Source organism: Sphaerodactylus townsendi, linkage group LG10 (genome assembly GCF_021028975.2).
Source record: "Sphaerodactylus townsendi isolate TG3544 linkage group LG10, MPM_Stown_v2.3, whole genome shotgun sequence".
Classification (NCBI taxonomy): Eukaryota; Metazoa; Chordata; class Lepidosauria; order Squamata; family Sphaerodactylidae; genus Sphaerodactylus; species Sphaerodactylus townsendi.
This window is the reverse complement of record NC_059434.1, coordinates 19,450,128-19,471,021: the sequence shown is the minus strand read 5'-3', so window position 1 is coordinate 19,471,021 and position 20,894 is coordinate 19,450,128. Positions and strand designations below refer to the sequence as shown.

Here is a 20,894-nt window from a genome sequence, read left to right as displayed (position 1 = left end):
GTGGGGGGGGGGGGGGGTGGGGGGGGGGGGGGGTGGGGGGGGGGGGGGGTGGGGGGGGGGGGGGGTGGGGGGGGGGGGGGGTGGGGGGGGGGGGGGGTGGGGGGGGGGGGGGGTGGGGGGGGGGGGGGGTGGGGGGGGGGGGGGGTGGGGGGGGGGGGGGGTGGGGGGGGGGGGGGGTGGGGGGGGGGGGGGGTGGGGGGGGGGGGGGGTGGGGGGGGGGGGGGGTGGGGGGGGGGGGGGGTGGGGGGGGGGGGGGGTGGGGGGGGGGGGGGGTGGGGGGGGGGGGGGGTGGGGGGGGGGGGGGGTGGGGGGGGGGGGGGGTGGGGGGGGGGGGGGGTGGGGGGGGGGGGGGGTGGGGGGGGGGGGGGGTGGGGGGGGGGGGGGGTGGGGGGGGGGGGGGGTGGGGGGGGGGGGGGGTGGGGGGGGGGGGGGGTGGGGGGGGGGGGGGGTGGGGGGGGGGGGGGGTGGGGGGGGGGGGGGGTGGGGGGGGGGGGGGGTGGGGGGGGGGGGGGGTGGGGGGGGGGGGGGGTGGGGGGGGGGGGGGGTGGGGGGGGGGGGGGGTGGGGGGGGGGGGGGGTGGGGGGGGGGGGGGGTGGGGGGGGGGGGGGGTGGGGGGGGGGGGGGGTGGGGGGGGGGGGGGGTGGGGGGGGGGGGGGGTGGGGGGGGGGGGGGGTGGGGGGGGGGGGGGGTGGGGGGGGGGGGGGGTGGGGGGGGGGGGGGGTGGGGGGGGGGGGGGGTGGGGGGGGGGGGGGGTGGGGGGGGGGGGGGGTGGGGGGGGGGGGGGGTGGGGGGGGGGGGGGGTGGGGGGGGGGGGGGGTGGGGGGGGGGGGGGGTGGGGGGGGGGGGGGGTGGGGGGGGGGGGGGGTGGGGGGGGGGGGGGGTGGGGGGGGGGGGGGGTGGGGGGGGGGGGGGGTGGGGGGGGGGGGGGGGGGGGGGGGGGGGAGGTGGGGGGGGGGGGGGTGGGGGGGGGGGGGGGTGGGGGGGGGGGGGGGTGGGGTGCCCTAGGTTCGCCGCCATGGGTTTAAAACCATAATAGTCCATCAGCCTTTGGCCTTCTCCAGCGAAGTACTCTTTTTTTCTCTGAACCCATTTATGCCTTTTCAGTCTTTTAACACTAATCCTAAAATCGACAGAGCCCCTTTGGCAGTGGTTATTTACCACTTAAATGGTATTTTGCACATTCTCAGGGGAATTCTTTTCCCAGGCGTGCTCCAGCAAGGGGGCATGCAATTGATAGTGAAAAACTGGTGGAGTGAAACGAAGTATTTATTTCTCTGCTTCCTGACCCCCACCTGCTCTGAGGCAAATTCCTCATCATGAACCATGGAGGCAGCCCCCCATTCGTATAAATCTCCCTCCAGTTTTCTGCCAGAGGTTCTCACTTGCCAGTGTGGACATTAATGAGGAAAGCAACAAACAGGAAGGAAGCGAAGAGCTTTGGGAGAAACGATTGTGGGAAAGACTTCTTGCATTCCCTTTTCCTTCCTACGCAATCTGGGCCAAAACTGCCTGCAGATTTTCTCAGGTGGCCCCCCAAAGAAAAGGGCTAGAGCAGTGATAATTGTGAACCTTTTCGAGGCTGAGTGCCTTAATTGCAACCCAAAACCAACTTATTTATCGCAAAGTGCCAACACAGCAATTTAATTTGAATACTGAGGTTTTAATTTTTTTAAAAAACGGTTGGCTCCAAGGCACACATTACTTGGGAGTAAGCTTGGTGGTAGTCGGTGGCTTTGCTTTTAAGCAACCATACAACGCTTCGAATGGGTGAATCACGACCCTAGGAGGGTTTAGAAGCAAGCCCCATTGCCAGCAACTGAGCTTACTCCCAGGTAAAGGATTGCGCTTTAGTTCTTCCCATGAAAATCAGTGGGGTTTAACAGCACTTAACAGGGTTACCTACATGTCGTGCCCAGCGGCCCAGGACAGCCTAGATGTGTGTGTGTGGGGGGATTTTCCACCCCCTCACAAGACGAACTCTGTGTGCGCGTGCCCATAGAGAGGGCTCTGAGTGCCACCTCTGGCACCTGTGCCATAGGTTCGCCACCACTGGGCTAGAGGGTTTTGTTTAATTACAGCAAGGAACTCAGGGAGGGGGCAAGTCATGTTTCTGAAGGGGCATTGCCCCTAAATATCCCTCTGTAGCAATGCGTTAGCACTTAACTCTACGCATGACACGTATTAACCAAAGGCCCAACTATTACGTAAGGAGGTTAATAATGGACTGTAATACTGGGAAAATATTCTTCTGTTATACATTTACAGTGCGGCATTATTAATACTGTAACGGTTTTATTCCTTCAGTTTGGGGATTTTTTTGCTGAATAAAAATATCTGGAGCGTTCGTATCCAAATGAATGTTTCCTGAGGTTTTATTAAAAAGTAAATTCTCATTAATTCTTTCATTTAATTTTTACTTGTATTCAACAGGCGTAGAGCAATCTCCCCCCTTCCCCGCCAGTTTTCCAGGTCATTTTGTCTGATCCGTGGTTGGTTTTGCCTCGTGTATTGATTCCAGGAGAGAAGAGGGCCTTCCCGATGAGAGCAGCACTCTCCCTAATAGAAGGCCTTTCACTAAATCAATTTCTACCGTTGCTGCTGCAGTGCCCCGTTGACGGTTAGGAGTGTGCAGAGGGATTTTTTTCCCTTTTTGCTTTCAAGGAGCGGATCTTTGCAGTCAATTTTGCCGAACTCTTCCTTTTCCTCTCTGCTGTCAGGTTTGCAGAAAAGAGTTAGGGATAGGAATTCTTCGGGGCGGGAGGGAAGGATTTGGCTTTGGGCTGCCGATGAGCCGATTAAAACGTGACGTGATGGATGTTGGTGGGGTCTGCGGCTTGTCAGTTTTGAGCAGAACCAGTCAAGAAAGACTCGGGCATCTGGTGCGTTGGAATCAGTTCAGGAGCAAATGCATCCGTTGCATGCGCAGCCTGACTTAATTCCTTTACAGCTGTCTTGGTTTCTGGCATATGGGAGGGAAGAGAGTCATTTATATGGGCAACATGTGGTTGTTTCCACTCCGAAATGCACAAGCTGTCAGATGGCCTTTTTCCCTCCCTCCCACCCCAAACTCCACTTTAGTCAGACTGATTAAATAAATGTCTGTTGTATACACACTTTACTGGAGGCTTTATGGAATGGTTGGAACATGTGCTTTGCAAACGTAAAGGATGCTAGTGGCAGATCAGCTGATGCTGAACGTTGGAGGAGCAGCTAGCAAATGTAAGGGGCATATTGTGTTACTGGACCAGCTTGTTAGTACAGGATTGATATTTTGTTAGAGCAAACTGATTCAGTTTTGATCACTGGGGAGGAAGGGGTACAATATTCCTCTCAGGATATTCCTACAGGAGAGAAATCCAATTCTTCTTCTTCTTCTTCTTCTTCTTCTTCTTCTTCTTCTTCTTCTTCTTCTTCTTCTTCTTCTTCTTCTTCTTCTTCTTCTTCTTCTTCTTCTTCTTCTTCTTCTTCTTCTCCTCCTCCTCCTCCTCCTCCTCCTCCTCCTCCTCCTCCTCCTCCTCCTCCCCCTCCCCCTCCTCCTCCTCCTCCTCCTCCAGTTGTTTTGCATCTAACTGTTTCTAGCTGCGTCAGAGAAGTTATTGCCAGAGAACTAGAACAGTTATTGCCATCCAAACGACAGGTTCTTCTATTTGCAACTTACGACCGTCAAGTGATCTGTGGAGTTCTGATTTGTTTCCCCAAGCTTCCTTTCCCCAACCTGCTGTAATTCATCTCTGTCTCCACAAATCTCTCAAAACAAGACACTGTCCACTGTAGTCATATTTTTCAAGTTCAAGGTAAAATATCTTGTTGGTATGATGCAGGTTCGGTTTTGCAATCCTTTTTGTCATAGGTTTGACTGATAACTGGGGATTATTCTCCGTCTTAGAAGGATGGCATTTAATCACTATAACTTAGAGCCAGAAATAACTGTTCATAATCCAGTGAACAGAATTATTAAAAGGAGAAATTTTGTGCAAAGAGTAGTAATTCGGCTTGGTTTGTGATTTGCAGGAATACTGTTGATACCGGTAATATACTATTACAATGGAATCTTATTGAGGGTGGTTTTATAAAAGTTTTGTATCTAAGCTTATGTTATATTTTTCAGCATTGTCCTGTTAATATAATTGCATTGTATTTATTGTTGGAACTGGATGCTTGAAGCTTAGATAAGTTACCTTTAGGCAGTTGATGGAGTACATTTCCTTGCTTATTTAAATTCCAACTGCCTAACCTTTTTAAAGGTGAAAAGCTAAGGAGAGGAGAGTGGCGCTTTAGGGGTTTTTTTCACTCAAAATGCTGGAGAAATTTTTACTGCCACAATCGTACATTACAAAGTTGAGGGCAACGATTTCAAGGCCAAGCAAACTGACCAAAGCCTGTAAATAAATAGATGTTCTAGATCCAAAATGGTTATATAAAGAGTGATTTTTGTAGCTCTGTCAAAAATGAATCAGCTTAGTTTGGAGATATGGAATTGTTAAAAAAAAAGGTAAAGTTTCCCCTTCAGTCGTGTCCGACCCTGGGGTACCACTGCGAGCAGTGATTTCATAGGCAAGCCGTTTTTTGTGGGGTAGTTTGCCATTGCTTCCCCCGGCTATTCTTTACCCCCTAGCTATGTACTAGGTACTCATTTACCGACCAAGGAATGGATGGATGGCTGAGTGGACCATGAGCCAGCTGCCAGCTGCCATGGAATTGTACCACAGCTCAAATAGCTCCCAAGCCCCCTTCCCCGGGTTGCATGGCTCCAGCTGGGATGTGGGGATCCCCTGGATCCCCCAGTATTGCATCTGAGCTCCATGCTACAGAGATCAAAGCCCCTAAATGGATTCTTTGAGGGTGGACTTTATGGTATTGAACCTCTCTGCGGTCCCTCTTCTCCTTAGGTTCCATTTCCCAATCTGGATCTGGCAACCTTATCCCCCATCCCGTGCCAGTGGCCGGGGAAACCTAGCAACTCTCTCCCCCCCCCTCCCTCCCAATACACTGAACAAGATGTAAAAATCTGCTTGGGTGCAAAGACTGCCAGACGAACTTTCTGCTGTTACTCCTCATTTAAATAGGAAACACTACTTCCTTCAAAGAGTGAAATAACAAAAGCAGCAGGGTCTGCAAGAGGGAAAGGTTCTTGGTTACCTGATGAGGCATAGACACTAGAGTGAAGGACTTCAAGCACAGAGTCCTGGATTCAAATCCTAGCTCTGCTGGTTTCTCATTGTAGACTCCCCATTGCAGGAAAGCGCCATCTTTTTTATTTTTGTTTGTGGAGGATGCAGTGCCCTGGAAAAATGAGTGTTCAAACCATTGAATCCGTGACAGGCCGCTTTATAAGGGGATGGGGCAGATTCTTGCAGTTATTAGTGTTATATTCTTATACTATTATATTCTTATACTATTATAAGTATTCTTATACTATTATAAGCATCTTATTTAAAATACCACTATTTTTATGTAGGATGGGGGTTGGTGATTTGTATAGTACTGTACTGTGATGGAGAGATGGGTGGGCCAATCAAGTCTGCTTTTGAAAGTCTTGAAAATTCGCCTCCGCTGTGAGTGTGTGCTGACCATTGGAATCGAAGCAGACGGACAGCAACATTTACATTCAATCATAGTGCAGCAGTGGTGTATTTACCTAGGGGACATGGGGTACCCTATGTGCCTGGGCGCCCCCCAGTGGAGGGCGCAAACATTTCACGTTTGTGTTTTTTTGTATTTTTTGGTGTTTTTTCAGTTTTTGGCCTGCAGGGGGCGCAGTGTTTAGGCTAGCAGCACCAACATTTTAGGGATCTTTCAGTAGACCCTCCTGAAGATACATCCCAGGTTTGGTGAGGTTTGATTCAGGGGGTCCAAAGTTATGGACTCCCAAAAAGGGTTCTCCATCCCCCATTGTTTCCAATGGGAGCTAGTAGGAGATGGGGGCTACACCTTTGAGGATCCATAAATTTGGACCCCTTGAGCCAAAGTTCACCAAACCTGGGTGGTATCATCAGGAGAGTCTCCTAAAGATACCCTGGAATTTTGGTGCTGCCACTGTGAAAAATCTTTGTGACTTCAAATCCGCACATGCTTATTAAAAAAAGGTGTGTGTGTTGATGATGATGACGGTATTATTGTGTGATGATGATGGTATTGTTAGTGTTCTCTGTGCAGAGTTGCCAAGACATTTTATGTAAGCTGAAACATCAGAATGGCACAATGCGGAACAAACGCATGAAAACGATTCTTTTCAAAACATCTGCAAAACATTCTGCAAACGTTTTAAAGCCTTTGTGCGGAATGGAGTGAGGTTTGCCACAGCCTGCCTTTGTTTCACAATCCTGATACTCCTTAGAGGTCTCCCATCCCAATACTAGCCAGGGCCTGCTTAACTTCAGTGATCTGTCAAAATTCACTTCCTACATGGACAGAAAACATTGATCATGCTGGCAGAGATCTGGAGTATTAAGATCAGTGGTCAGTGAAAAAAAAGAAAACACAAGGGAGGGGATGGTCTATTCCAGCCCCCAAAGAATTTATAATATCATGAAGGGGGAAATTGGGGTCAAGGCAAAATTTTCCAGCCTTCATCCACACTGTTCCTTGTGGGACTTTAATGTGTCTTTAGGCACATTGTAATTTTTTAAAGGAAACTTACACATTCACCTAATGCATTTCCTTGTATGTAGAAGGTGAGGCTTTTAAATAAAAGTAGAAAAATCTTTAAGCACATATTATAAATAATATTTTGTGGTAAAATAATACTTTTTTGTATCCTTTTAAAAATGTTTTTATTGTTAATGACAAAGAAAAAAATAAACAAAATACATAAGATACAAAATACATAAAAATAGAACAGACATAGTGACATACTTTTTTGTATCCTGAGTAATGGTAACAGCAATACAGAAATAATATATTCCTTATTTAAATAGGGTTGTCTGGTTTATAATATCTTATGGGTTGCAAGCAATGCTTTTTGATAGAATTAGATAGGAACTGTGTTTTTAAAGTATAAAGCTGTGCCACCTGGTGGACGGAATAAAAAATGCAGGTTGGAAAATAATAGTCAGAAATGCTCAGGTTGCATTTTCTAGCGAGCTGTAATTTCTCATTTTCACTTGAGTATCAAAGCGCAACTGCAGACAAACTGTTTGTTAACATTCCTTATCTGTAGATCCACAGGGGTGGCCTTTGCTTTGCTGCAACAGCATTTCTTCCCCTATTTTCAATGTATGTTTTCTGTGCAGAAAATCTGAACGTTTATTTATCCTTGCCGCAAAATACGGTTGCAAGGATTTACGGGATGATTTCTTAGCACAAAGAACACAGTTTCATGTTGTTCTGCAAACCAGAAACTGAAAAGAAGGTGTTGTGTGGGTGATCACTGCACAAATAAGTAATCAGCAAGAGACTTGGGGGGTGACACAATTGCTCTGGGGCACTGGATTGATCTACCCAATTATATGGCCTGTTCTATGTAGGCCTATATCCTAAAAAGCCTTCATCTTACTTTCATGGCTCATCCTCCCAACAGAAAAGCCATTTAAGCTGGAAAAAATTTCTGCAGTCTGTGGTAAGCGACCACCCATTTCTGGCTAAGCTTGTTGATGGGGAACATCATGCCTCATACAGGTGCATGAGGTAGAAACTGATTTGGTGCCTCTGTGGCAAGTGAGTAGGGAGGCTGCAAAACGTCTGCCTGGTCATGTCTCCAAAAAGAGCAAGGCAAGAGATAGGCGTGCAGAACCTAATTTGTGAGTGAGAATAATGAGGGGCAGCCCAAACCATAGCCTGGGATGGCCGAGGACAACCTGAGGACTTTCTGGTGCAGCAGGGAGGCAAGGAAAACAAAAATACCCCCCCCCCCCCACCATGGAAAGCCCTTCACAGGGCTAAATGGAGTTGCACCACCCAAGACTGTAGTTTGATGGCAGTTAACTACTGTAGCTATTCTGAAAGCAGCCTCATTTCATTCTCTTGCAGTATTTTTTTTTCTCCCGTGCTGTTCTGTGGGGGGGAGGCAGTTGGCCATGCTGGTAGAGGCTGATGGGAATTGTAGTTCCTGAACATCTGGAGAGCCGCAGGTTCCCTACCCCTGTGGCTGTGTTGTTATGAAGCCAAGTCCAACCCTTGGAGCAACTTTGTATTTTTAAATATATTATGTATCTTTTAAGCCAGGCTTAATACGGTCATGCAAGAAAGCAAGAAAATATGGATGTAAAATTGGAAAAGCAATCAGGTGGCGCTCTAAAAAGTCTGGAAGTGACAGCAGTGGCTTTAGAGTTACCGCTGTTGCGTCTGAATTTTTCCCGGAAGTGACATCATCATGTTCGCGGTGGCACTTTCCCATCCCCACCCCAGCACTTCTGAGGGACAGCCTGGCAACCCAATGGTGCACTGTAGATAAATATGCAATTCTCTTTATGTAAACTCCCCACCTTCTTGAATCACGCAAGAAGACGTATTATCTATATTTGAATGTTGTGTTAGAGACAATCCTGGTCAAAGTGAAGCCAATGGCACTATGATGATCAGAGATACCCATCCTTTGTCTCTTTTTTTTTTGCACCCATAAAGCTATTACTGCTTGGTGACTGTTGACCTTGTGTAACAGCCTTGAGATGCCTGCAATACAAGACAAGATATCTTCATGAGCTTGCAAAATAATGGAAGAGAAAATTGGCTTCATTTTATTGCACCGCCAGGTCAGCCATGCCCTAAGCAATACTGCTGCCTTCTGCAGTTTTTATCTCTGTCTGATTTAATTGAGGCCAGCCCGTGATTCATGTTATGGCACTTTTTGATTTGCTGTCCTTCCCCTCCTGAAGAAAAAGCAGTAAACAGGAAAGCATTAAAAATGTTTGTTTTATTTGTGGGAGGGGGTTTCCCTACAGGCGCCAGTGACTACCCGAGGCAAAGTATCTTTTTACGTTACCATCAGGTGGCAGTTAATTTCCCCCTTGTTTTGGGAAGGCATTATGGCATCATTTCACTTCCACCACAGCAAAATCATCACAACGTGAAATACAAATTGGATTCCCAAATCTGCTTTGATCACCTTGCCAAATTCAGCATCTGAATCGGAGCGTATTGTGTGGAGTGGAGTTTAGTGCCACTGTAAATCAGAGCAGTGATGTAGACTATCTGCTGGAGGGGAGAGTTATAAGACAGCAATATATTATTTTATTCAGGTTTTATTACGTCTTGTACTTTTTCAGAACTACAGAATGCCGGGGTGACTCTATAATCTTCCACGGGCGTGTCCTCTGGCTACATTTCCTGACTGGTGCATTTTTGTGGCATATTTTTACTTTTCTGATGGGTATGCCGAAGGGTTCATGCTGCCGAAAACATTTTCTGTCATCTGTTATGGTGACTATTTAAATTAAGCACTGTTTTTTTTCCTATCACAAACTTTGCTTTCAAGTCAATTTTTTTTCAATAAGCCTTTATTGGCATCCAGAACATACAATATAAATACAGTTAAAATTACTAGATAAAACTTCGCACTGGATCATAAGTTCAGTTCGCAAACCTCAGCCAGAAACTTTGCCACTGCGAGACAACAGTCAAGGTCATTACAGTTTAAGAGCATATTTACTTTATCAAGCTCTGTCAGAGTTTTCATAGAGTCAATGATTTGTAATAATAAGCTGGATCTTGGATTCTGGTAAAGTGGGCAGTGGAGGAGAATGTGCGCAATGGAATCCAACTGCCCTGGGCTGCAGGGGCAAAGCCTCTTATCGTTTGGTAGACCCTTGAGTCTTCCTCTATGTAGCGAGGATGGCATAATGTTGAATTTAGCCAGCATGTAGGCTCTCCTATATATAGGGTTGGTAAGCACTGCAATATAGTAGGCTGGGTTTCCCTGCACAAATGGAATTGCCACGTTCATTGGCGAGCAGGATTTGTTGGCCAAGCTCTGCAGTTGTTGATAATCCATTGCTAGTAGCCGCTCTTTGATGAGGGCAAATGTCTCAGTAAGGGTTAGCATGTTCAGAGAGTCACTATCAAAGCCCAATTCCCCAATCTTTGTTATGCTTTCAAGTCATTACTTTCTTTTTAAAAAATCAGGCACAAATATGTGCTTGCTTGTAATAATCCGTGGAAGACCTCCGCCCCTTCTCCCAACTATGAATATGTTTTCCGGGTTAATAACTCTTTAGTTGAGAGGGGATCCCCATTTTCATTAAGATGGCCCCTTCTAAAATGTATGTAGACTAGTCTTGTAGAAAACATGCACTTGTGTGGGCTAAGAATAATTTCCAGGTTCAAGCAAGGAAATTACATAAATAGGAAGAGCTGGTTCTTGACGTCTTTCTGGATGTTGAACTATGAGTAGCTAACAGGCGATGTGCAAAATAGGCTGTTTTTTCTAGGGTAGTAACTTTTATGAATTTCCATAAAAGGCTTTGATCAGTGGAAAGAAACAGGAAATCTAAATGGACTGCAGGCCACAACAATTTGAGATTATTCCATAGAAATGCTATTATTTCAAGAGACACACTGAATTATGATAAAATAGCTGTAAAATGTAAATGTAGTCAGATGTCCTTATTTCTGAGACATATCAACAAATGGATTTAGAGAAAGAAAAGGAAGCAACCTGAAAATCATGTCAAGAGCTTCCTACTGTTTTGTGAACTTTGTTGGACACTTCTTCCATAATAAGGCTGTTTTGTTGTACAAGGTCAGCAGCTGCTAAAGAGAAAATCTGAAAATATACAAATATACAAAGGCTGTTTACCAGAGGCGAAGCAAGGGGGGAAAGCACCCAGTGCAGTGGTGCGTTCTCTGCCCCCCATCCCTCCCCGGAACGCCCTCACCACACCCACACAGCGCAAGCCGGTGTGTCTTCCCCCCATTCCCTTGGAGCTACGCCTCTGTTGTTTACAGCATCTACAACATTAAGGCAGAAACTTTCCTCAAACAATGATAAAATTCTCAAGGAGATACTTCAGGGTACTACGATTTGGGGTCAGAGGGGATATTGGTTCCATGTACTGCTTTGGAATACCTGTGACATGTAGAGAATGTGCATCGTGACTCAGAACAGATACCCATTATTCCTGTCTCCTTCATATAGAATTGTGAATGATGGATCTTTTCTGACATCTAAATTGAGCCATCTGTGCCTACCCAAAAGTGGAAAAAGAAATTTACTTCTTGATGTGGTTTCCATGCATTTTTTTCCTCAGACTATGTTAATAGCAATGCATTTTGATTTGTTTCAAAGCCACTAGGGCAGAATGGGGTATAATTTTTAATACAGAAACTTTTGTAATAAAAAATTTATGCTTTTATAGTTCTGTACTTGGGCAATTAGACGTCCATTCTAAATTCCATGCAATACAGTTGTATTTAATTCATTGAGGCCCATTCACTTGAAATGTTCTGTTGTCATTAGCAGAGGCTTTTTGCAACTGTATTATCCAGCTTGCTCTAAAATCCGTGTCGTTTTTTGTTTGCTTGTATTTTCTCCAACCTCAGATTTGCAGAAGTCTGTTGTGCTTGCTTGTTTTCAAGTCAGGTCGTTGCTGGAGACTTCTGAACTTCAAAGACATTCGTATTTGGTTTTGCAACCTTTGTACCGTGCTCTAGTCATGAATAATTACATGTAAATTTCCTTTAATCTGTGCAGAAATTGCTCAGTATTTTAGATTTTGCCATTCTATAGGGTATTTTTCTTCTTCTTTTAGTGCTGTCAAGTCACGGCTGACTTTAGAGCAGTGGGTCGCGACCCCTTTGGGGGTCGAATGACCCTTTCACAGAGGTCGCCTAAGACTGTCTGCATCAGTGTTCTCCATCTGTAAAATGGATAAATGTTAGGGTCGGGGTCACCACAATATGGGGAACTGTATTAAAGGGTCGCGGCATTAGGAAGGTTGAGAACCACTTGCTTTAGAGTGACCCTGTAGGTGAGAGACTTCAGAGATGGTTTGCCATTGCTTGCCTCTGCATCATGCCCCTGGTATTTCTTGGTGGTCTGCCATTCAAGTTCTAACTCAGGAGCAGCCCTGCTTAGCTTCTGATCAGATAGTGTGGGACCATCCAGGTCAGGGCTCTTTGTATAGTACAGGGGTCGGGAACCCGCGGCTCGCGAGCCGCATGCTGCTCTTCCGCCGCTGTTCTGCTGCTCCATGAGCCGAGCCGCGGGGCCCATCTTCACCCGCCCTGCAAGGAGCAGGGCGGGCGCTTCACTCGCCCGGCAGCCGGCCAGGCCGAGCCGCCGGGACCCTCTTCGCCCGCCCTGCTCCTTGCAGGGCGGGCGCTTCACTCGCCCGGCGGCCGGTCAGGCCGAGCCGCCGGGCCCATCTACGCCTGCCCTGCAGGCGGGGGGTGTGTGAGCGGGTGGTGGGGGCGCGAGCGAGCAAGTGGGCGGGGGAGGGTGAGCCAAATGGCTCTTTGAGGGGGAAAGGTTCCCGACCCCTGGTATAGTATCTTGATTGAATTCTAGCTACAGTAGTTCGCCTTTCCTCTCAAGAGATTTATATCTGTGATACTACAGGAAAGGGAAGGAAAAATGCTTGCTATGCTAATGTTCTTCTTCATTAGGTCAGGCCAATGGTGTATCAGGCCTAAATGGGCCCCAGAGCCATGACCACCTCCCCACGCCCGCCCCCCCCCGGTGACCCATTTACGGGGACAGGGCTCGATGGCAGGTGGCTCTGGTGCATGCTGTTTCGTTACGGGGTGGGGGTGCCCGGCGACCCTTGCGTAACAAGACGGCATACGCCTGGGGACATGGGAGACCCCATGTTCCCATTAGTGGTATGCCACTGGGTCAGGCAAATCAGAAAGAATTGGTCTGATCGTAGCTTCCAGTTCTAGTTTGGGGGTCAAGCGCAAGCCATAAATCCTTCTAGATAAAGGCAGAATTTAAATGAAGCTGTTCGAATTTTCTTTCATATTACTGATTAACTGACAGTAATTCATCATGCATGTATGAATGCTTTTTATAGGTAAATGTTCAAATACTTTGTAAAATAACAAACATTTCATTGAGGTGCTGTGTGGTTTCCGGGCTGTATGGCCGTGTTCTAGCAGCATTCTCTCCTGACGTTTTGCCTGCATCTGTGGCTGGCATCTTCAGAGGATCTGATCCTCTGAAGATCCTCTGAAGATGCCAGCCACAGATGCAGGTGAAACATCAGGAGAAAATGCTGCTAGAACACGGCCATACAGCCAGGAAACCACACAGCACCCCAGTGATTCCGGCCGTGAAAGCCTTCGACAATAAATATTTCATTCTCTTTTTTATGTTTTGGTTATCACCATATGACTGCGTATCTATATAATTTGAATTTGGGTGTTTGTGAAACCATTTCACGTGTTAAAAACAATGCCTTGACGTTGGATTTTTATTCCCAGCAGATATATGGAGTGACCAGTCATTTCAAACAGACCCCGACTTACCATCGGGCTGGAAAAAAATCAACGATATAGCTGGGATTTATTACTGGCACATACCAACAGGAACAACCCAGTGGGAACGTCCCGTCTCAATACCAGCAGATCTTCAGGGCTCAAGAAAAGGATCGCTTAGTTCTATCACCCCTTCTCCTACTCCAGAAACTGAGGTAAAATTTGCGCGCCTACATGGAGCATGTATAGGGGTGGAAAGATGTTTGAAGAGATCATCACAAAAATTAGTCGATTGTGGCCAGTTTGTTTCATTGAATGAAAAATTGATTCCAGTTACGCAGGCTAGCTACTTGTTCCTTCTATGTGATTCCCTCCAAATTGCTGGCAGATACAAGGGGACAAGATAGAGCTGCAAACCTCCAGGTGGTGGCAAGGGATCTCTTGGGATTACAACTGATCTCCAAGTGACAGAGATCAGTTCACCTGGGAAAAATGCCTGCTCTGAAAGGTGGACTCTATGGTATTAAAACCTATTAAAGTCTCCCCTCCCCCCCCCTTAAAACCCTCAGGTTACATCCTCAAAATCTCCAGCTTTCCCAGCCCGTATCTGGCAACCCTGGGACAGGGAGAAATGTAAATATAGATAAGGATTTGCATAAATGCAATTTGCATGGGGTCCTGTTGTAGAGCCACCTTATCTGTACACAGGATCCTCCTGACCTGGAATGGTGGAGAAAGATTGGTTTCCTCCAGTGGTGGGATCCAAAAAATTTAGTAACAGGGTCCCATGGTGGTGGGATTCAAACAGTGGCGTAGCGCCAATGGGGCTGGGCGGGGCACAAAGGGGGCGTGGCCGGGCATTCCAGGGGTGGGGCATTAATAATTTCTCTGTGACTGTAAAAAAACTCTTACTGTAAAAAAAAAAGGTTCCTAATTTCCAGCTGGTATCTTTCAGTCCATAATTTAAACTCATTATAGCAAGTCCTATCGTCTACTGCCAACAGAAACAACTACTTCTCCTCTAATTGACTACCTGTCAAATACTTAATACTTTCAAATAATTTTGTTTCTATAAATCAAAAGAAGGATACTTTCCTTAAACAAGGAGCTTCACCATATTTCTAAAACATGTTTTTAAAACAGCCCAGCAGGGAGAATTATCCCGTTTTCTACCTTCGCTAACCAGCCACATAGGAAACAACGGGACTTTATGATTTTTGGACCTAACGGAATTTCTAACGGAAAAGCGGACCCAATTAGTAACCCCCTCTCGGCACACACAAATAATTAGTAACCCACTCTCGGGAACTGGTGAGAACCTGCTGGATCCCACCTCTGGTTTCCTCACCCTGCATTTGACACCTTCACCTCAGAGAGATCACAGTACTTTGTATTCTGAAACATAAGCCCTTTCTGTGGTTAATGTAAAGATTCCTTACAGCAGACATTCTTTGAGGGCATCGTGAGGAGCTTTTTCTAAATCAGGCAAACAGAGTTGAAGCCTCCGCAGGCATAAACATGGGTGAATCGAGGCAACGTTTATTTTTCCAGTCTGCGGGAGCTTTTCAGGTCACCATGTCATCTGGGATCCCTGTGGAACCGCACTTCAAGACTAAACAAAATCAAATAAATTGGGGCTGGCGCGCTTCCTCATGTCTTGAGTCCCGGCCATGTTGTTTAAAATGAAGATTGTCCTTAAAGGGAAGACGTTGAAAAGAAGCCAGTCGTGTACAAAGAGGATTCCACTTGGAAGAAATCTGGAATAAATAATGCTCTTCCCTACGATACAGCAAATTGAAACCAAGTAAATCCAAACATCCCGAAGACATACTGTCCTTATTAAATTTTATTGCCCTTTTGGATTTCCTGACATTTTTATATTGATACCTGTTTTTTTTAATTTATTTATATGTATAAGCCGCCCTCCCCCAAAGGGCTCAGGGTGCACAACATGATAAAACAGCATAGTGTTTCCATTCTATTCACACCCAAATCGTATAACTGGAAAGTGATCTGGGCATCTGAAATGTCCTTGTGTCTGTCAGCCTTAACCCAGAAATGTGTCTACGTGGTGCTGGAGTTTTCATTAGAGCAGTTATAACAAAGGTCTCCATCATGAGCTACCCGTAGCTTGCTGGCTGCCGCACAGTCACTCATGCATTCCCTAGAAGACCCAAGAAAAGACTGTGAAAAGATCTCCCCTCATTTTTGTTTTTTGGGGGTTTTAAAGCTTTTATTCCATAGGATTGTTCTGTGTGCATCTTAGCTGATGGTTCCTTTCTGGGCTGCTCCTTTCCTAACCTCCGTTTCGAGGTGGAGAAGTAGCTCAGTATATGTTATTAATTACCACAACACAGAAGAAGGAGGAGGAGGAGTTTGGTTTTATATCCCCCCTTTCTCTCCTGTAGGAGACTCAAAGGCGCTTACAATCTCCTTGTCCTTCCCCCCTCACAACAAACACCCTGTGAGGTGGGTGGGGCTGAGAGAGCTCCGAGAAGCTGTGACTAGCCCAAGGTCACCCAGCTGGCCTGTGTGGGAGTGTACAGGCTAATCTGAATTCCCCAGATAAGGTTCCACAGCTCAAGCGGCAGAGCGGAGAATCAAATCTGGTTCCTCCAGATTAGAATGCACCTGCTCTTAACCACTGCGCCACTGCAGTGGTTTATTTAGGCTGGAAGAACCTGGTGGTGGCTTTGGATGTACCACAAATAATTCTGTTGCCTGCATTTTAGTTGCACATAAATCAGGGACAGCCTTTCCACTAGGAAAGGTAAGACATCTTACCTTATGGAGCAGATTTCGGGGTTCCACTTTTTTTCTGCCATCAAGTTCCACCAGAGTTAGGATTTTGAAGACATGACATGTTCAGAGGTGACCATTTATTCCTTTGTGGACTCCAGTCCAAATACTAACCATGCCCACCCAGTTTAGTTTCTGAGATCTGGTAACCTAGGCTATCCAGGTCAGAATTTAGAAGGGGTGGGGGTTCCACTAAAGGGCAGCTAATGGTCAATTATTTAAATTATTATATTTTCTTATGGGGTATCATCTATGGGGTACCCTTTAGATTTTATACCACTGAGATGTCCTATCTGTTATGACAGTAATATCTGGATTAAAATGCATTTAGCAGGAACCCTACTGGCTTTCCTCTTGTTCCTTGGTTGTAGTAATTTTATATCATAGTTACTATTCAGCTTCTCTTAGAATCTACCCAGCACTCATAGACATTGTCTAAGATGAATGTTTAGGCCTCTCAGCTCAGCAAGCCTCTTGAATATATTTTCTGAGTTGTCACTTTCCTTATTATTCCCTTTTTTCTCCTCATTTTCTCTTGAACATCCCATCCCATAGCTTACTTGTACTTTTGTTATGGAAAATGTGTGGGTACCCCTATTCTTCCCTCTTTAGTCATAGTTCAAATAGTTTGAGGGTGGTTATTTCCACTGATACATTTTTAAACTTTTGGATTACGTAGAGATATTTTTGGGACTTTGGGGTGCAAGAAGAGAGGATGATTTTGACCTGTAAATGCCTGTATAAAGAAAGAAAATATACTTCCTTGTTTCTCTTGCTTGCAGTTTTTTTGCAGCAAGGTTTGTCTGTATTTCTTACTAATCACCTTCCTCCATCAATGTCTCCCCTCTTCCCTTTACGTTGAAATTCCCACTGACTTTTAAAAAGTTGATCTAGTGCCTTGAAAGAACAAACAAATTGCCAACTTAACAACATCCCAGGGAAATGAAAACGCAGCCCTCCCCAAATTTCTCTTAGAATAAGCCAAGGAAATTTGACCAAGTTCCACGTGTGGTCCCCTTTCATTCAAAGTTCACAATAAAAGGGTGATCTTATTTTTTTTATCTGGTTCTGAATAGTGTTAACTTTCTTTTATCTCAGTTATATTTCTTGGCAAATAACAATTGAGAGGTTCCTTTTTCTGAAGCCCCTTCCGCACACGCAAAATAATGCGTTTTCAAACCACTTTCACAACTGTTTGCAAGTGGATTTTGCCATTCCGCACAGCTTCAAAGAGCACTGGAAGCAGTTTCAAAGTGCATTATTCTGCATGTGCGGAATGAGCCTGAGTGTTGCCACTGGTACTCAATACCATGACCCAATGTGAAGGAGAACCGGGCAGCAACATGGAGAATCAAATGTCCAGAGGCATTGGTTTCAGTTATGTAAATGTCCATGTATAGAAAGCCTCTGCTTGTATTTTTGGAGGAGATACTGATAGGTTCTTTGACCAGATGGTATCCTGTCATGCAAAGGAGCAGCAGTGGCGTAGGAGGTTAAGAGCTCGTGTATCTAATCTGGAGGAACCGGGTTTGATTCCCAGCTCTGCCACCTGAGCTGTGGAGGCTTATCTGGGGAATTCAGATTAGCCTGGGCACTCCCACACACGCCAGCTGGGTGACCTTGGGCTAGTCACAGCTTCTCGGAGCTCTCTCAGCCCCACCCACCTCACAGGGTGTTTGTTGTGAGGGGGGAAGGGCAAGGAGATTGTAAGCCCCTTTGAGTCTCCTGCAGGAGAGAAAGGGGGATATAAATCCAAACTCTTCCTCTTCTTCTTCTTCTTCAAAGACATAGTTGAGTCATTATCTCCACAGTTTTTCTTGTAATGAGGAGGAAGTGAAAAAAACCCAGACATTAATTGTGAAAATGGAAAAGTCGCTATCACAGTACAGTCTTGATCAGTGAGTGTGCATATAGTTATGCTGCTTAGCGTATAAAACCCAAGTTGGAGCAGCAAATTTTTAATAAACGAGACAGAGCAGTATAAAATTTTGAGTCGGCCCTGATTGGGTTGGCCCATGATAGGTTAAGATGCTGAATGTTGAGGTGATCTGTTTCCCTAACCCAACCTGTAAATATCAATGCTAACAACGGTGTCTTGTGTTTCTTTTTTGTTTCTCCCTTATTTTCTTTTTTCTTTTTTTTTTAATGAATGTGCTTCTTCCTGTGTGAATAATCATATGTCTAGAAACAGCCATGGAGTGATTTTGCTGTACTGAATGGGGGAAAGATTAATAGTGACATTTGGAAGGCAAGTATATTGTCAGATTTCGGAACACTTTGATCCTTTTTTAATATTTTAAAAAACAACATTTTGCATGGCCGTGGCTGCATATGTCATTTTTCTCTCTCTGCATATCACTCATAACATCTAATCTGACAGAATTAATGGGGAATTCACTAGGGGAGGTTTTGCTCACAAACGGGTTGCCTAATTTTTAATCTTTTCACACGGCATACATCTGTTCAGGTCAGCAGGGCAAACATTCACATAACGAAAGAGTGCCTGTGTTTAACAAGCGGTACTTTGAAGAATACGTGCATGCCTTTTGTCTACTTCAGCCGAAAACACCGTGTCGCTGCTTTGCAGGAAGCCATTTTGTTTTCCTTTGAAAATGTAATTCATTCATTTAGGTTAAATTCCTAACATCCACGTGAAAATGCCATGTCTTTTCTTTTAGGATCTTCACGCGGCCACGGTGAACCCAGACCCCAGTTTGAAGGAATTTGAAGGAGCGACGCTGCGTTACGCTTCTCTGAAGCTCAGGTATGCTGTTGTTAAAAATCTCAGCCCTCGGTGCATAAACTTGGTAATATGTACCGTTGATGTCAATAAAATTTACTTTCAGATCAGTGTGTTCAAGACGGCAGCCTTAGACTGCTATTCTGAGCAAAATCCTTCCTGTAGAACAGACCCACTCAGCCAGTTCTTGACCACCCTGGCTTAAGGCTTATTCCTGATGGGAACAAACATTTAAGAAAAGTCACTTACTCAAACAGCGTATATTCAGACACTGAATGCACACTTGTACGTTCAAACACAAATATGTGGGTGGGGCAATAATGGATATGGCCGGTATAAAATTTCTGCCATCATGGTACAGGGAAAAAGCACAGCCGCAATCTATGGAATGACCATCTATATCAGGAGTCTTCAAACTATGGCCCTCCAGATGTTCATAGACTACAATTCCCATGAGCCCTACCACTTGGCCATGCTGGCAGGGGCTGATGGGAATTGTAGTCCATGAACATCTGGAGGGCCATAGTTTGAAGACCCCTGATCTATATGCCCGTAACTGCCCAATCACCACATTAGATTAACAATGGAATGTTGTGATCCAAGGAGGACAGTGGTACTGCTGCTCCCATAGTGAGACGCCTTGAATTAGCTTTGAAAGAAGCAATGTCATGAAAAGATTATGGAGGACCAATTCATGCTGTGCCACGGAGAGAAAAATGACCGCTTTTCTAGAAAGCAGAGTAGTTCTGGGATGTCATTTAATTTCACTGAACACGGTGTGCTGTATGACCACTTGATAGAGGCTGAAGCTTTCTTCTAGCCTAAAAAGCTTTCCTCCAACTTTAAATGGCTTTTCCTTAGGAAAGGTTCCTTAGGGTGGAGGTAGGCTCCAGTCCTTCCTGTGAGGGAAGAAGTGGACAGAGGAAACCTTCCTTGATAATACTCAAACAATGGAGCAAACTAGACAATTCTAAGGCCACTCTGGGATCTGCTATGAGGTGGTTGCAAGGTCCCTTGCAGGATACAGGCTGAAACTTCCAAAGGCACCATCAATGGCCTTTATGTTGTCTTAAGTTTGAGCTACATCATCTTGTTGTACAGTAAGGTTAACAGAAAAAGGTGAATTAGTTTTTACACTTCAAGAGTAGATCTATATGAGAATTGGAGGTTTGTAGTTCCATTAATATATCAGTACATTTTTGACTTGCCCGTCCTCAAGAAGATAAGATAAACTTTAATGTCATTGTGCACGCACAACGAAAATACAAACATCCCCCGATGCACATTTCTGCAATCCTCACACCCCATCTTCCACAGGTAGCTCAGGGCAGTATACATGGTTCTTCTTTCCTCAATTTTATCATAACAGTAAACCTGTGAGCTTCATGAATTTGGACTCCCTAGTCTAGCATTAAATCCACTACACTACACTGGTTCTCAGTACAGAGATGTGATATTATATAGATTGGTCAAGAGATTGAAGAGAAGGTGGTGGAAAAGAACACTGTAGGAAATACTGAGCTAAAAATTGGTGCAAGTTGGAAGGTGGCATTCTTAAAAAACAATTAGGCATGTGGCTTGGCCTACTTACAGAAGCCATCTGTACAGAGAACTCTGTTAGGACAGACCATTTTCTCTTTCCCTCCTTGAGTATACTGGTGGTCTCTTGTCCGGATACTTCAGATCTGTGAGCTAGCCATGCCTTAGATGTGGATACCATCCACATGTCATAGGTGCAGAAAACTCTTCATGCTGAATACTTGCTGTAAACATGTTGCATCTCTTTAATACTTGACACGGAGCCTAATTTTAGAATTGTTTCCACAACAGAAATGCCCCACAGTGTGATGAAGATGATTCTGGCAGCATCAACAGTGATCCGGAAGCCAAGGTTAGGAAGCAAACGATTTTTGATAAATGTGACTCTGTGAAGAATGTATGCAGTATGTACCAAACTTAATAACGTGTAATTAAAAACAAACCACTGTGTGCAGTTACCATAGTT

At 45.6% G+C, this 20,894-nt stretch overlaps 1 protein-coding gene across 1 annotated transcript in view; it reads left to right on the top strand.

Annotated features, from left to right (window-relative positions):
- LOC125440310 (amyloid beta precursor protein binding family B member 2-like) overlaps positions 1–20,894 on the top strand; it is a 150,131-nt gene that overhangs the window by 102,427 nt on the left and 26,810 nt on the right. The window contains exons 4-6 of the mRNA XM_048510063.1: positions 13,360–13,565; positions 18,828–18,913; positions 20,720–20,780. Coding sequence (XP_048366020.1) covers positions 13,360–13,565; positions 18,828–18,913; positions 20,720–20,780 — 353 coding nt within the window. The remainder of the gene's footprint in view (positions 1–13,359; positions 13,566–18,827; positions 18,914–20,719; positions 20,781–20,894) is intronic.